The sequence below is a fragment of the Pan troglodytes genome, chromosome 11, assembly GCF_028858775.2.
Source record: "Pan troglodytes isolate AG18354 chromosome 11, NHGRI_mPanTro3-v2.0_pri, whole genome shotgun sequence".
NCBI lineage: Eukaryota > Metazoa > Chordata > Mammalia > Primates > Hominidae > Pan > Pan troglodytes.
This window is the reverse complement of record NC_072409.2, coordinates 4,842,501-4,858,805: the sequence shown is the minus strand read 5'-3', so window position 1 is coordinate 4,858,805 and position 16,305 is coordinate 4,842,501. Positions and strand designations below refer to the sequence as shown.

The 16,305-nt window shown below is 57.2% G+C and overlaps 1 protein-coding gene across 24 annotated transcripts in view; it reads left to right on the top strand.

The window, feature by feature from the left end:
• ADAMTSL2 (ADAMTS like 2) overlaps nucleotides 1-16,305 on the top strand; it is a 40,902-nt gene that overhangs the window by 10,918 nt on the left and 13,679 nt on the right. For all 24 annotated transcript variants that reach the window (XM_016962014.4, XM_063787450.1, XM_016962005.4 and 21 more), the window contains 4 exons: nucleotides 243-323; nucleotides 2,761-2,936; nucleotides 9,721-10,069; nucleotides 10,933-11,305. In XM_016962014.4, coding sequence (XP_016817503.2) covers nucleotides 243-323; nucleotides 2,761-2,936; nucleotides 9,721-10,069; nucleotides 10,933-11,305 — 979 coding nt within the window. The remainder of the gene's footprint in view (nucleotides 1-242; nucleotides 324-2,760; nucleotides 2,937-9,720; nucleotides 10,070-10,932; nucleotides 11,306-16,305) is intronic.

Below are 16,305 nucleotides of genomic sequence, written 5' to 3'. Positions count from 1 at the left end.
GCAAGCACGGATGAGCCCTCCTATGGCCTTGGTAGGAAGGGGTGAGCCTGGGAAGGTGCCCAGCTTGGTGGGTCAGCCTCTGCAATAGGACGGGGCTGAGCTGAGCTACACAAGCGGGTGTGGGGGTTGGGCCAGCCCTTAGACAGCCACTGCTCACCCTCCAATAGCTGTGGAGTGGGCGAGTGCCACCCAAGGCTGCCTTTCCAATCAAGAGGGGCTCACTGTCATCCGTTTGCCTCCAGGTTACTCTCTGGTGACCCACATCCCGGCTGGTGCCCGAGACATCCAGATTGTAGAGAGGAAGAAGTCTGCTGACGTGCTAGGTGGGTACGCAGTGTCTGGCAGCTGCCCCACTGAGCTTTTGGTTGTGGAGCGTTGTGCGTGGCAGAGAAGGGGCACTTGACCCTGGACCCCTTCCTCCAGGACAGGGATGGACCAGTGCTGTGGGCATGGCTGCAGGAGCCAGAACTTGAGCCAGCTGTGTGGGTGTGGCTGGGGTGCTCATAGGGGAGCCAGCTTTACCCCTGTGCGTGGCAGGACCTTGAACTCAGAGCTGCTGGACAATGGGAGGGTGGTGATGTTGGGTGGTGAGCTCCCTGTCACTCGAGAGCCTGGCACAGGCAGAAGCTGGGGGCCCCGCTGCAGATGAGATCCCTGTGGGGTTCGAGGAGTGAGTCTCAGGAGGTGACAAGGTCAAGGTAGCACTGAGAGGAAGTCGGTGCAGAGGTAGGATTCCGACTCAGGTCTGGGGGCCTCATGCTGATGTTCTTGCCATTAGTCAGTCGCCACTGGGAGGCTGGGCTGTAGGAGGGGAGTCCTCTAACCTGAGTATTCTGGAGTTGTTTCCATGATGGACAGAGTGGTGAGGCCCCATCTTGGTGGCAGATTTTGAGTGTAGGGAGCCTTGGTGGCAAATTTTGGAAGAGCCCTCTGGGAAGATGGAGTACTGGCCAAGCAATGTGCCATGTCTGCACCCCTTGGGCCACAGTGGGCAGGTGCCGACACCTGTGAGCTGCTCTGTGCTCGGCCCTGCCCTTCATGGGGCAGGCTTGGGTATAGGGACGCTGTTCTTGGACACAGGTGCAGCCCCAAACCTGACACTACCTGGGTTTACTCCCCCCACTGCCTCCCACTCTTCTTGAGAGCCAGAACTGGTGGGGTGAAGCCCATCTCCTAAGGGGGTGCTGGAAGAGGAGGCTTTGCTGAAGGTCTTCAGGCTGGGACCCACCTTGGGTTCTCCTGTTCCCTCTCCAGAGCCTAAGGGCCAGCCCTCCGTATGTGCCCTGGGGTCTGAGTGCCCCTGCCCCAGCAGGTCTGTGCTGCAGATGCTGGCTCCACCACCCAGCGCCCTGGGGGCTGCTCCCTGGCCCGAGCGGGGAGCCGGGCCTCTCGCCAGGCCAGTTGCTTTGTCGCTTGCTTGCTGGGAGAGTGGAGAGGCCAGGAAACTCCACATTCTCTGAGCTGGCTGCAAAGCTCTTGCTCTTGAAACAGACGTGTAGAAATACCAAGGGTGGGCTTGGAGCACTGGGAAAGCCGCAGGAAGGAAGGTCATTACTGTCAGGAAACAGGTTTTGGACGAGAGCCTCGGATTTAACCCTGTGCAGATACCTGGAAACAGGGCCGAGACAACCAGGCCCCAGCACACTCCCCCTCGCAGAACTTGGACTCTAATTTGCGTTATCTTCTGACTTTTCTACGTGAAGGGGGTTTTTCAAGCAGACATGTCCTGCTTGTTGCGTCTGTCTGATAATAAATTAATTGCCCCGGCTCCTCTGTTCATATTGCATCAGGAATTTGGAAGCCGAACTCCTCTTCTCCCACTGGCCAGTTCCTGGAACTGGCTTTAAGGACACCCTTTGGAAGACAGAGTGTCCCGAGCGTCGAGTCGGCCTCCTCCCTGCGTCCCCAGCCCTGGAGGCCCCCCACCTCTTCTTACTCTCCATGGCCCCAGGGAGGATCAGTTCCCCCTGAAACCCCACCAGCTCTGGGCAGTTGTTCCAGTCTGCAGGGGTGGTGGGGAGTGGGGGCTGCAGGGCTTCATGGGCCATTTGTTTCCATCCTGAGCTTCCATCAGGCTGGAGTCAGGCCCTGGGAGTGCCCACCCACCCGGCCCCAGGAAGAGGGCAACTGAGATTGCACCAGGCCGCCCTGGCCTGATTGAGCACCTCGGCCAGGCCTGGGTGCACGGGTTGACTGGGTGAAGGGTCAGCATGGCCCTGCCTGCAAGGGCAGCAGGAAGTCTCTGCTCCCGTGGAGAGGTTGGAGCTGGCCAGCTCAGGGCGATCCCCAGGAAAGGCCTGGTGGTCAGCACACCCATGCCAGCCTGGCCAGGGCTGCAGGGTCACTCTGTGTGGATGACGGGAGGGGCACCCAGGACCCCTGCTGCCTCGTGTGTGCCTTCCACAGGCCACAGATTCTCTTGCTCCAGACCGGGTCCCTTGGTTGTGGTGTGACCTCATTACCTTGCAGCCCCTCAGCTTCTTCACAGGTAGCTGCAAGAACAGGACCAAATGGGTCCCCAGCCAGCCGTGTTCAATGTCTAGACCAGTCCTTCATTGCTGATTTTAGGCTGAGAGGAATGTGCGTTTGCACCTCCTCCGCATTCACTGGCCAGACTCTCCATGATGGGAGTTTCCTGTCTCGGGGGCATTTGAGCCAGGGTTCTGGAGGGCAGGGCTGGTGGTGGTTCCCTGAGCTGGTGACACTGGCTCCTCCCCCAGCCAGTTTGGCCTTTTGTGACCGGCGGCTTTGCCTTTCCAGCTCTTGCAGACGAAGCTGGCTACTACTTCTTCAACGGCAACTACAAGGTGGACAGCCCCAAGAACTTCAACATCGCAGGCACGGTGGTCAAGTACCGGCGGCCCATGGATGTCTATGAGACCGGAATCGAGTACATCGTGGCACAGGGGCCCACCAACCAGGGCCTGAATGTCATGGTATGTGTGCTGCAGGCCTTGGGGGCCCCAGGGGCCCTGGGCACTGCTTCCCCAGAATCCAGCCACAGGTGGGGTCTTCCAGCCCGTGACACCCCCAGGGGCACTGTGCGCGTGCACCCAGCAGCCTCACCACTCTGCGTGGGCTGGGGCTTCACGTTCAATCACTGTTACTCATTCACTTGTTCTTTCACTAACTCCCTCCCCCATTCATTCATTCACTCGGATTTTGGTTCATTCACAGTCTCCCATTCACTCATCAGTTCATTAATTCATTTACCCATTCACTTCTCACTCAACCACCCACTCTCTCACCCACTTCTTGAAATCATTCATTCCTCCATCCATTCACTGTGGCTAGCTTCCCTGGTGGACCAGCGGGGGTTCCGTGCTGGCCCATTTCCTGCCCTTTGGGAAGTCCACAGGGAGCTCGGGGCATTAAGGTTGAGGCTGGACCCCTCCCTACTCCACGGTGGAGGGGTTTATGCCCCTACCTAGCTTCATGCTCCACCCCCTCCCCGGGCACTATGGTGCTGGGTCCTTAGTGCCAGGGCCCAAGGTAGTTCCCGTGGCCCCTGCCCCTCCCCTGACATGGCCTCCCCAGGATACTCAGGGGTTCTGGGGTGGGGCTCAGGGCCCGAGCAGTGGGCAGGAGAGAGAGTGGGCCTGTTATGCCTGGCTTGCCACAAGTTCTTCTATGGCTAGCGTCTGGAAATGGAGCCTCTGGTGGCTTGGTGCCTCAGCACCGAAAATATGTAAAGGACTTGTCGTGTCACTCAAGTCAGGTGACATCAAGATGGGCAATTATGGTGCCCGTCAAGGCCTGCTGGCTTTCCTGGAGGCTGAGGGAATACAGCAGGGATGGAGCCACCCCACGACCTGGGCTGTTTTGGTTTCCAGATCTCACTGTAGTGGGTTTCATTGCCTCACGTTGCAGGTCATGAAATGTGGGCACAGAGCGAGTGACTTGCAGTCATGGAATTGTGAGTGGCACGACTGGGCTTTGAACCCAGGCCTGCCTGGTGCCAGAGCCTGTTCTTTGTTTAGCTGCTGTGCTGGAGGGGTCTCTAACTGGGGGTGCTTGTCCATCTCCCCACACTGCTTTTTGGCTGAAGAGCTTTCCTGGTGACCCGGAATCAAATGGGGGCCACGCATCTCTGTGTCTATGCTTACCTGGTCCTGCCTGGAGCTGTGTCTGGAGGTGGACTGACCACTTGGCTTTGCCTCCTGGCTGCAGGGGCTGTTTTGTAGGTCAGGGTCCCCAGAAAATAGACTCTGAGGTGGGGGTTTGTGTGCAAGAGGGCTTGGGGGGCAGTGTCAGGAGCGGTCTCAGGAACACTGGTGTGGGCAGGAGGGCACGGGACTAGACAGAGGGGGCAGCTGAGTTGTGATGCAGTTTCAACGGGCTTCGGCCAGCCCCCTGGGGGTCGCATTATCTCAAGTTGGGGCAGGAGGGCATCACATACTGCCAGGTGTAGTTGCCCCTTGTGGGGGGCATGACCTGGGGAGAGACAGCTCCCCCTGGCTGAGGGAAATTCCTGGGGTGGGGCACAGCTGTGAACTGTTGCACGCCCACCCCAGGCAGTTCACCGAAGGGTGGGGTCCGTGGTCCACCCCCGGCACAGCTTGGACCCATGCGCTTTGCACGAGTCTGCCTTGGCAGGGAACAGCCCCTCTAGAATTGCATTGGTTTCTTTCTCAGGGAGCCTTACAGGAGGAAGTTTAGTGGGGTGAACTGCAGCTGGTGTAGGGGCTACAACTGACACTCACAGTTTCCTTCTTCTGCGACGCTCTCTATTTCCCCTTAGCCTGGCTTAGCACTTCAGAGGGGCCAGGTGGCTACCTGGTGAGGTGACCCTGGTCTCCATGACCGTCTCAACCTGAGGCTGCTGCCTTTGTCCAGTTATCATCACAAGGGGCAGGGGGATACCAAGAGATGCCCAGGGCATCAGCAGGTGCCACATAGATTCTTTGGCCCCAGGGTCAAACAACGCCTTTCCTACTCTTTTTTTTTTAAGTAGAGAGAGGGTCTTGCTATGTTGTCCAGGCTGGTCTCGAACTCTAGGCCTCAGGTAACCCTCCTGCCTCAGCCTCTCATAGTGCTTGGATTATAGGCGTGAGCCACCTGCCTTGGCCTGTCTGCTCTTGATGATCAAGTTCAATCACCCAGCCAGGACAGCCACTCGTTTCCATGCTGCTGGTCTCTTGGCACAAAACGCCCAAACAGACCGTGTGTGGCCGCAGCCTAAAGTGTAATGAAACTGTTGCTTCGTCTTTGGGTGGAAACGTTCCCCATGTGCAAACCAAGGTCCCCAGACCACAGACCCCAGAGCTGCAGGGATGGGGAACACACAGTCCCCAAGTGGTGGCTGGGAATGATCGCTACTGCTACTGCCCCTCCTGCATCCCAGACCCATGTCTTCTATGTGCTGGGCACACAGCACCAGGACTAGGCACAGGGCCAGAGGGTATGAGACAGCTGTGTCAGCAAGGGACCCAAGCTCCCCCATCCAAGACCCTTGCACCCACATCTGCTTTCTAGCTCACAGCTAGGGCTGTGTGGGAGTGCCCTGAAGAGCAGAGAAAAATGGCCAAACTTGATTTAGAGATGGGTTGGCTTGCCCTGAGGGTGCAAGCTGGAAGTAGGATCTACTTCACTAAAGCCCCATCCAGGGCTGGCCTGGAAAAACGGCAATGAAGGAAAATCCTTTGATTTATGTGGGTGGTGCCTCATGGGAGATGCCCCATCCTCACGGGCGTGCTGCCTTTCAGCTGGCACTGTGGCTCCCCCCTCCATTGCTCCATCAGGCTGGCATTTCTGGGTGTTGCAGGATACGGCAGGCCCAGTGGATCTCACAGTCATGCGCCCATTGTGGCACGTCCTCTGCTATAAAGCGGGTCCCTTTGTTTAATGCCATGTTCTCGGTACCCTGTCCCGTTCAATCAAATACTCTGTGAGCCTTTGGGCGTTGGGGCTGTGGCTGAGCTTCTGTGGGCAGGAAAGGCAACTTTTATTTAGGACCAGATTCAGCACTTCCAGGATGGAAGGGGTCTGATGTGACCAGCTTGTCACCCAGTAGCTGAGTGGCCTTTAGAGGTGGTACTTTAGAGGCTTAGTGTTGAGGCCAGAGACTGGACGTTCAGGAGTGGAAGGAGCTATGGTGGCTGTGGTGAGTGAGAAGCCGTGTGCTGGGGCCACACGTAGCTTCCATCCCTTCCTCCACGCTGATTCATTCACCCGTTGTGTCTGCAGTGGGGTGAAGATGCCAGTGACTAGCCTGTGTCCAGTGGCAAGGCCATTCTGTCTTCTACTGGGGTGTTTAGTGCCTCTCGCATGGTGACACTTCCTGGTACAAATGAACAAATGAAAGGAAGGCCTCCATCCTTTATGCCTACTCCCTAGATCCAGCCACAGGTACCTCCTCCAGACCTCCTGGTCCCCAGCCTTCTGATCTTTCCCACCCAGGCTCCTGACCAGCCAGCCAAGCCACTTGCCACCACCCGTGATTCAGTTCATACTCTCATCTCGGGCTGCCCTGCCTCCCATCACACCGATGCTCACATCACATGCACTGCCTGAAGCCCATGGGGAAGATTTTCCTTCACTGCTCCTTTTCCAGGCCAGTCCTGGATGGGGCTTTAGTGAAATAGATCCCACTTTCAGCTTGCACCCTCAGGGCATGCCGACCCATCTCTGAATCAAGTTTGGCCATTTTTCTCTGCTCTCCCTTCATCATAAGGGCCCCCCCACACACAGCCATAGCTGCGAGCTGGAAAGGGGATGTGTGGGTACAAGAGTCTTGGATGGGGGAGTTTGGGTCCCTTGCTGACACAGCTTTGTCGTACCCTCTGGCCCTGGGTGTGCCTAGTCCTGGTGTAACACTTCCACCTTACGATGGATTGTTGCTGGCGGAGCTGGTAGAACTCGTGCTGGAGGCAGCTCTGGCTGTGTGGGTCGCCTGATGTCCCGTGGCCCAAGTGTTCCATCTCTAGTAGGGCCTCGCAGCGTGCCAGAAGTTTTTTGCAAGTGATGTGTATTTATTTGCTGCAGATGGCCTTGCTCCAGAACCACAGGGTGCTATGTTATGCTTTCCCTACAGGCTTTCCAGAAATTCCATCTGATATCTTTCCCTACCACAGATATCTCTATTCCTATAGGATCTGCCAGGTCATACGGCCCATGTGGCGGGCTGCTTTCCTCACAGCCTGGACCTGCTGCAGGGTCCCTTCCACTCAGGATCCCACCCAAAGCAGCAGCTTTTTTTTATGTATTTTTTATTTTTTTTATTTTTGAGATGGAGTCTTACCCTGTTGCCCAGGCTGGAGTGCAAAGGCACAGCCTCAGCTCCCTGCAACCTCCGCCTCCCGGGTTCAAACGATTCTCCTGCCTCAGCCTCCGGAGTAGCTGGGATTACAGGCGCCCACCACCACACCCAACTAATCTTTGTATTTTTAGTAGAGACGGGGTTTCACCATGTTGGCCAGGCTGGTCTTGAACTACTGACCTCATGATTTGCCCGCCTCGGCCTCCCAAAGTGCTGGGATTACAGGCGTGAGCCACCGCACCTGGCCAGCAGCAGCTTTTAATGTCACCCAGCAGATGAATTGAACAGATATTCTTGGATGTGGAATATGCTGGCTCCAGAATTACTCTTCGTGGTGGAGGGTATGAGATGCTGTCAATTTCTCTTTCCTCTCAAAGAGATGTCTGGCACGCCCTAGCCCGCTGAACCCTGACATTTCCACTAATGTAAGGGGCTGCTGAATCTTCACAGGGTTGAATCTCTGCTCCTCTGGAAGACAGGTGCTTTACCAAGACCTCTGGCACCAGTGCCTGCTCCTCTGATCTGATAAGTATGGTGCCATCAGTGCCAAGTGCTTGGAGTGGTCCAGATGCCTTTATAGTGTATTGTAATTGGGAGCGGGAGCGTAAGTGTAGCCCTGGGTCAAGACTGTAAACATATACGGTTGTCCACCCTAAGCGAATGAAATAGTTTCTGGTCCACCTTCTTGACAGGGATAGAAAAGAACGTATTTTCCAGATCAGTGGCCACCTAGGATCAACCTGAGGCCATGCTGATCTGCTCTAGGAGAGAGACCACAGTGATCACACCCTGACAGTGGAGGCCACCGCTTGGTGGAGGGTGCAGCACCCATCCAGACTCGGATGGCAGATCCCCGGGGTCTGTCTGGTTATTGCGGAGGCTGAACTATTGAGTTAAATGTGGGACGTGATGGGCTGGCTACATCTGCATCCTTTAGGTCAGCCCCTACCTGCTCTATGCTTCTAAGTGCCATCCTAGTAGCCTGGTAGCATTTCTCCCCACGTTCTTTCCAAGGCGCTAAATTCTTTGTCATGAGAGGATGCACCCAGCAGTTCCTGAGGGCTGGTCCTGCCGTTCCGTTGGTGTATAGCCCCTTCTCCCAGGACTGCCCTGACTGGGTGAGAATGTGACTTAATCTAAGCTATTGGTCTGGTGGCTGGGAGAGGAGGGCAGGCCAACTCCTGTGGGAGGCCCACGTGGCCGTGAAGGCAGAGGTCTCTGTGTCATCTTCAGGCAGGGGTGGTGCTGGCTTTAACAGGGAGAAATGGGACAGGCCCATTTTTCAGGCCCTGAAGGCTTGGGACATTTGAGATTTGAAGTTTTTCAAGTGTATTGACTCAGATCCCCACACCCCGAGTCTCAAGGTCTCCCTCTTCTGGTTGGACTCTGTCCTGGGCATAGCAGGCCTAGCAGAGTTGGGAAGAGCACGCTCTCTGCTCCTTGGAGGCGCCTCTGCCTCTCCCGCCTTCCAGTTGCGGGACACGAGGGTGTCTTTCTCTGCTGCTGCGCAGACCTCACCCTCACCTTTCCATGCCATCCTTCCATTCTTGGGGTCCTTTACTTCCACAAACCTTTACAAGTTTTTAACCCCTACCCCTGCCCCCGCCAACTCTCAAACACTTGAGCTATTGCACCAATAGTGCATTTCCTTTCGCTGGCGTTCTCTCCCAGTTCCCTAGTGGCGAACCTTTTCACAACCGCTTCACTGTCTTCCGGGGGTCTCTGTGCTCCAGGCATTTCTAGGTGGGCCCTCGTTGCCTCTGCCAGCCCGTGACCCTCTCCAACATCCTATTTTAAAATCCTAGGCCTGCCTGCTCCTGACACCGGCTGGTTTTGGTTGGAATCTCTGGAAAGAGCAACTCCTGGAGAGAGGGGCAGCAGGGGTCTGCGGAGGGAGAAGCCGGGCTGCCCCAGGGTCTTGACAGGGGCCTCAGCCCATCCCACAGGGAGCCCTGGAGCGGGGATGAGCCTTCATTCTTGTCTCGAATTGAGGCAGAGCCTGGGTCTTTGTACTCCCACCTGGCCTGGGCAGTGGGGCTCTGGGTTGGAGGGTGGTGGGAGAGGGACACCGTGATTACTTAGAATTTCTGGCACATGGTGAGAAGAAAATGCAGGCCAGGTTTTGTTGGCTTCATTACTTAAATTCTCTGCATACAGCATGCAGAGACGAGGGCCCACCTGGGCGTGCCTGGAAGACAGTGACGCCTTGTTGCCTGTACCCAGGGTGGGCCATTCCCCCCACCACACATCCCCAGCCCCCGCCCTGTTCCCAGGCTCTTTGACTTGGATGCCCCTGGGGCAGGAGCACTGCGTTGGGCTGGGCTAGTCAGTGTCATTCCCTGAGGGGGCTCAACTGCCAGTCACAGCAGGGAACGCACCCTGCAGCTCTGTGGGAAGGGGATTGGTGGGGAAGGGGCTGGACAGAGTAAGGAGGGGCTGGGGACCCACTTCTCTTTCCCTAGGTGTGGAACCAGAACGGCAAAAGCCCCTCCATCACCTTCGAGTACACGCTGCTGCAGCCGCCACACGAGAGCCGCCCCCAGCCCATCTACTATGGCTTCTCCGAGCCCGCCTCCGAGAGCGCTGAGAGCCAGGGCCTGGACGGGGCCGGGCTGATGGGCTTCGTCCCGCACAACGGCTCCCTCTACGGCCAGGCCTCCTCAGAGCGGCTGGGCCTGGACAACCGGCTGTTCGGCCACCCGGGCCTGGACATGGAGCTGGGCCAGAGCCAGGGCCAGGAGACCAACGAGGTGTGCGAGCAGGCCGGCGGCGGGGCCTGCGAGGGGCCCCCCAGGGGCAAGGGCTTCCGAGGTAACCAGGAGGAGGGAGGCATGAGGGTGGGGCCCGGGAGGCAGCCCAGGGAAGGGGGCCTTGGGGAAGGGGTCTCAGACCATTTGCAGACCTGCAGAGGAGGTTCCTAAGAGCTGCCAGCTACCTGCAGATGTCCTCTGGGCAGGCACAGGGTTGAGGACTTGGGATAGGTCCTTCTGTCCATGCATTCTTTGAGGTATATGTGGTTATCCCCATTTGATGGATGGGGAGACTGAGGCTTAGAAAGAGGAAGTGGCTTGGCCAAGTCATGCAGTCCACCGTGGAGGAGCTGGGAGTCAAATGCAGGATGGTCTGATCTCTCGCTCACCCCATCGCTCACTCAACGAGCACCTGGTCTCACCTCAGCTCGGACACCACAGGGAGCAAAAGCTTCGGGGGCCCCAGGCGCCCCTTGGCTGTGACCGTGTCACTCCAGCCTCTGCCTTTGTCCTCATAGGCCTCCTCCTCTGTGCCGGTGTCTCTGTGGGTCCCCTTCTCATAAGGATATTTCTCAGTCCACGATAATTTCATCTCAAGATTCTTAACTACTTATATCTACAATGACCCTATTTCCAAATAAGATCACACTCTGAGGTTCCGGGGGGGCCATGAATTTTGGGGGGATGCTATTCAATCCACTGCAGAAGTCGATTGAACTCCCATCAGCAAGAGATGATCCAGGCAGGTCTCATGCCTCCGTTTTGTCCGAATTATGTCCTCTAGTTGGGCAGAAGCCCGCCTTCTGGGAGCTTCTTGGTTCAGCTTGGTGTTTCCGGCCCCCTCGTCCAGGTCCCCTCCCCAGGGCAGCCCTTGCCCCCAGGGCTGGGGCGTGCTCACGGTTGAGCCACCTGTCTCCTCTCCAGACCACAACGTCACGGGGACTCCTCTCACCGGGGACAAGGATGACGAAGAGGTTGACACCCACTTCGCCTCCCAGGAGTTCTTCTCGGCTAACGCCATCTCTGACCAGCTGCTGGGTGCAGGCTCTGACTTGAAGGACTTCACCCTCAATGAGACTGTGAACAGCATCTTTGCACAGGGCGCCCCAAGGAGCTCCCTGGCCGAGAGCTTCTTCGTGGATTATGAGGAGAACGAGGGGGCTGGCCCTTACCTGCTCAACGGGTCCTACCTGGAGCTGAGCAGCGACAGGGTTGCCAACAGCTCCTCCGAGGCCCCATTCCCCAACGTTAGCACCAGCCTGCCCACCTCGGCCGGGAACAGGACTCACAAGGCCAGGTAGGAGGCACTTTCCTGAGCCCTGTCCAGGGCCCTCAGGGGGCAGGATGGGGCCGAGGCCAGGTAGAAAGTGAGGCCTCACTGTGGGGGGTCTGGCCAGAAGGGCTGGGGTCCTAGAGGTAGAGGAGAGAGGGCCCCTTCTTCCCGGGGTTCTCCACTCGCTGCCCCGTGGATCTGAGCACAAAGTCAGAGGCCTGGGCTGGAGTGAGTTTTCCCCAAAAGTTATGTCCATGGATTAGGATCCAGGGCTGAGCCCCTATGTGTGCAGCTGATGGGGGGAAGGGAGGCAGGAAGCTAACAGCTCTGAGCATGCCTTGTGAGCCAGGGACAGAGCTCAGCATTTTATATGCATGGAAACATGTCATCGTCACAACCGCCCTTAGTGGTGAGGTTGCTATTTGCTATTGTGGGCTCAGAGAGAGCTAGTGGTGTATTCAAGGTCACAGAGCCTGAGGACCTGGGACCCCTTAGTTTTAAGCCTGGACAGTCATGGCACACACGCCTGTAGGAGGAGGCGGAGCTCCAGGCAGCTCCCCAAGTGCAGAGTGGCTCAGTCCCAAGCCTCAGCAAGGGCTGGAGAGGATCTAGTGGATTCCTCCATGAGGGGCAAGACCCTGAAATCAGGGATGAAGAACAAGGCTGGCATTGCAGCTGGCATTGCAGCTGGCAAGGGCCATGAGAGAGTCCATCTGGGGCCAGGCCTCCAGAGCCAAGGCCACAGCTGGGTCTACACGGGCAGCCATGTCTGGGGGACACCTGGGCAGTCACAGCCAGGGTTGTCTGGACAGTCACAGCCGGGGACGCCTGGGCAGTCACAGCTAGACCTGGGGAAGTCTGAGGTTGGGAGCTTCCCTGGGTCTGGGGCCAGCTGTGAGCAGGGTGACCCCAGACCTGTCATGTCCCTACTGGAGCACAGTCCGTGGTGACAAGCCCCGCCCACCCCCAGATAGAGGGTGGCCACCCTTGCAGGTCCCCACAGTTTCTCCCAGCAACTCACATGTGCCTGGGGGCTATTTGAAACAGGCGGTGAGTGGGGGTTGGAGGCAGGCACGGGCTCACTGGTGTTTGGTTTTATTTTCTGAGGTCCAACCCAAGCCCTTTGACTTTAGACGCAAGCATGAACTGAACCCGGCCTGGGCTGGGAGTGCTGAGTGGGTCTTCCTTGGGGCTCAGGGACTGAATTTGATGGGAGATTCAGGGTTCACTCTCGAGGTGATGTGGTTTGGGGCCACCCTCCCACCCATCCAGCCCTGGGACCAGAGCAACAAAGCCAACCTCCCTGGTGAGCCAGGAGCCCCAGGGGATGCCTGCCCCTTTTCTCAAACTGTTTTCTGAGGCCACCGAGGTGCCTGGGGCTGCGGGGTGCAGGGAGGATGTTCTGAGCACTTCTGGCAGGCTCTGGGCAGAATCCTACTTTGCAGATGTGGACAGAGTGGGGCCTCGGAGCCTCCTCTGGCTGCCCCTCTTCCCACAGGGGTGGCACAGGGCTGTCCGCTCACCCTTTACCTTGGCATGCTCAAAGCCTTGGGTAGGTGGGGCCTGTGGCTGGTTCTCAGGACTCGGGCGGGGAGGGCTGGGCCTTGCTTTGGGTATAGTGTCTGAGTCTGAGAGGGGGTCCTGGGTAAAGGGCAGGAGGGACGGACCCAGACAGTGCCTGCCTGTGGGAACGGCACTACTCAAGGCTACCAGTCTGTCTGTGTCTTCAGCGTGGGCCCTCTTCACCTCCCAGGGCAGTCCAGGGCGTTCCCTGGTATTCCGTGTGTGAGGCCCACGGTGAGGCCTCCCGTAAGTAGAAGCTATTAGTAGAAAACTGAGCCTCCAAGTGGCAGCAGTGGGGGGTGCCTTTCAGGACCCACTGCCTGGGTCAGGGAGGCCAGCTCTCCGGCAGTCACGGCCCTCCAAATAGAATAGGTTTATCAGAGTGGCACCGAGGCCTCGCTGTGGAATTTGGCTTAAGGCATGGACACTGTGTGAGTTGAGCATCTCTGTCTTCCTCTGGGCCTCAGTTTCCCCATCTCTCATTGGGGGGCTTGTCAGGGGCTGCCCTTCGGGCCCACCAGGTCAAATATTCAGTGATCCTTAGGCCAGGGTCATGGCACAAGCTTACGGATCCTCAAGCCGCTTTGTAAAGAGTCTCTCCTGCCCCATCTTGGTTGACTCTTACCCTCCCCTCTTAGCCCCCCGCCCCAGGATATATTGAATTTCCAGGGCCTGTCAGGGGCCTCAAGGATCGATCAACTAGGCTGTCAGCACTCAGAAAGGCCCTGACTGCTGAGATGCCGCTGCTCCCCCGGCCGGCCTGCCATCAAAGGATGCTGCCGCACAGGGACCAAAGATGGTGTGGAGAGATAAAGGGCAGAGGGAGGCGGCGGGGGAAACCACCAGGCCAAAATAGCCACGTCTCGGCCGAGTTGTCCAAACACAGGAAGTCGTGTCTGCTCAGAGAAGGCAAAATCAAAGGGGCAGCCCAGAAAGGAAAGGCTATTTTCATCTTTCCAGAAAAGCTTCAAACAATCAAGGGAGGGGCCCCTGTCACCAGACTCCGACTTTGGGAACAAGCTGCTGAGACACAGAGACGCGGAGTCCCTCTCCGCAGCCTTGGCGGGAGAGAAGAACAGAGCACTTTCTGGCTCGTTTATAAACAAACACGGTGGCTTCAGAGCTTCTCCTGCCTGGGGAGCCCGTGAGCCTGTGTCTGGCCAGGCATCTGGGCGAAGGACCCTGAGGAGTGACAGGTGGTGACTCCACAGCCGTCACCAGCCCCAGTCTAGCAGCTCTGACTTTCACAGCTGAGAGGGGCAGTGACTTCCTTCCAGATGGAGGAGAGCGACGGTTTGGTGCTTCAGCGATTTCCTTGGTGTTCCGCTTCCCTGTGCTACTTCCAAGAACGGAACCTGCTAGGCGTTGCATTGTTGTGCAAATATATGCAGGGTTATGTTCAAGAGTTGCATCTGCTATGCCCCACACGTGCTGCTGCGAAGAGTGTGTGGGCAGCCCCTCCAGAAATACCTTTGGTGCTTAAAATCCAAAGGGTTATTTTGAACCGGGCCCGCTCTCTCTTGAGTCAGGCATGAGTCATGCTGCCTGCTGGCTCAGAGCGTGTAATTAGATAAAGATGGCGGAGCGTCTCCATGGGTGGGGTGGAGGGGCATGGGTTGGATCTTTTCATCTCTTTTTGTTCTTGGGGAGAATTTAAAGCTGTTGAAAGTAGGTAGGGAACTGGTCAGCACAGTTTAGTGTTTTCTGAATCGAACATTAAGGACTGGTCTTCAGGGTTCTCCGTTTCCTGAAAGGACTTACTTATCCTGATCTGGGTGCTCTGAGTGGCCCCCATTGGGGCAGTTTTCCAGGTTTCCAGGGAACTTTTGTTCTGAGATGACAGGGTCTTGGGAAACCCCCCACCCACCCCCATTTTTTTTTTTTTCCTTTTTTTGAGACGGACTCACTCTGTTGCTCAGGAGTGCAGTGGTGTGATCTCGGCTCACTGCAAGCTCCGCCTCCCAGGTTCATGCCATTCTCTTGCCTCAGCCTCCTGAGTAGCTGGGACTACAGGCGCCCGCCACCACACCCGGTGAATTTTTTTTTTTTTTGTATTTTTAGTAGAGACGGGTTTCACCATGTCAGCCAGGATGGTCTCGATCTCCTGACCTCGTGATCCACCCGCCTCGGCTTCCCAAAGTGCTGGGATTACAGGCGAGAGTCACTGCGCCCGGCCCCCACCCCCATTTTAAAGCTTCCTCTAAGTTCTAAAGAGGGAGGAGAAGGCACTCTTCCCTTCCCCTTGAGCCCCAGGATGGGACAGACTCTCCTGGCTTGAAGCTCCCAGGTGAAGGAGGCTTTGAAGAAACAGTGGGACCAGCCCCCAGCCCGCAGCCCTTCCTGGGCCTTGGTCCCCGTGCCTTCTCCCTTCATTCCTCTTCTCCCTCCCTGAGTTTAGGGAGCCACACCAGTGAACTCACTGCTGAAGCTCCTGTGGGTAGATCATTCCTGGGGCCTCAGATGTGTGGTCAAGGCAGCGTTCATCCCCACAAATACTGCCTGGCTGTGGGATCCTCCCATTCCAGTCCAAGCAAAACAGAAGAGCAATGCTCACCCGCTTGCCTAACACATTGTAAACTCCCCATTCAATCCAAACCCATGTCTGTATCACGGAGTCAATCTGAAAGCCTTTCTGAATATAATGCTCTAAGCCTGACCACCCCCAGGTGACTGAAGGTCCTGAAGAAGGACCTGTGACCTGGCCCACATTTCAGCCCAGTGAAGTATGGCAGCTCGGGGTCATCTCTAGCCAGCCCCTCTGGGCCCAGAGGAAAGTGGAGTTGGGCAATGCCACCTGCTGCACTGTCCAGTTTAAAAAGGAAGTAGAGGCTCGAAGGACCTGCTGTCCACTGCGCCGGCTTGCCATCGCCCCTTCTCTGGCTCAGGGGCGGTGGGACTCCATGGTGGCATCCCAGAGCAGATGCCCGGGCTGTGGAGCTGCTGCCGCCTCTGCTTCCCTCCTCCCCTGCCGAGTCCAGAATGAGCCTGCACATTGGATGTGGAGGTTGGGCCCAGGCACACCTACTGGTTCAAAGAAGCAAACAGTCCTAACAATAGTTGGCTTTGGCTGCATAGGCTCCAGCCAAGAATCATAGCTGGTGGCTGGCTGGGACCCAGCGTGCCTCCCCCGACCCCAGCAGGTCCGTGCAGCCATGGCCTGCCCGAATTGCACTGTAGGCTTGGCCCCTGCCAGCAGCCGAGCTTTTTAATTTTGATAATTGGAGGCTGGATGCCTAGTGTCCCCCATTCCATCAGAGTCCCAGCTGGAGGAGGGGGTGGGAGAGAATTCTGGAACATTCTTAGCACATAAGACACCTTCTGAGGTCCCCTCCCCAGTGGGAAGAAGGAACCCACTAGCTGATGTGAGAAGGTAATATTGAGAAGCCTGCGTGTGTGCAGGGAGCAACTACAGTGCTGGGGGCCCCAAATTCTCAGGCCACCCCTCCCCTCCGGAAGGAGCT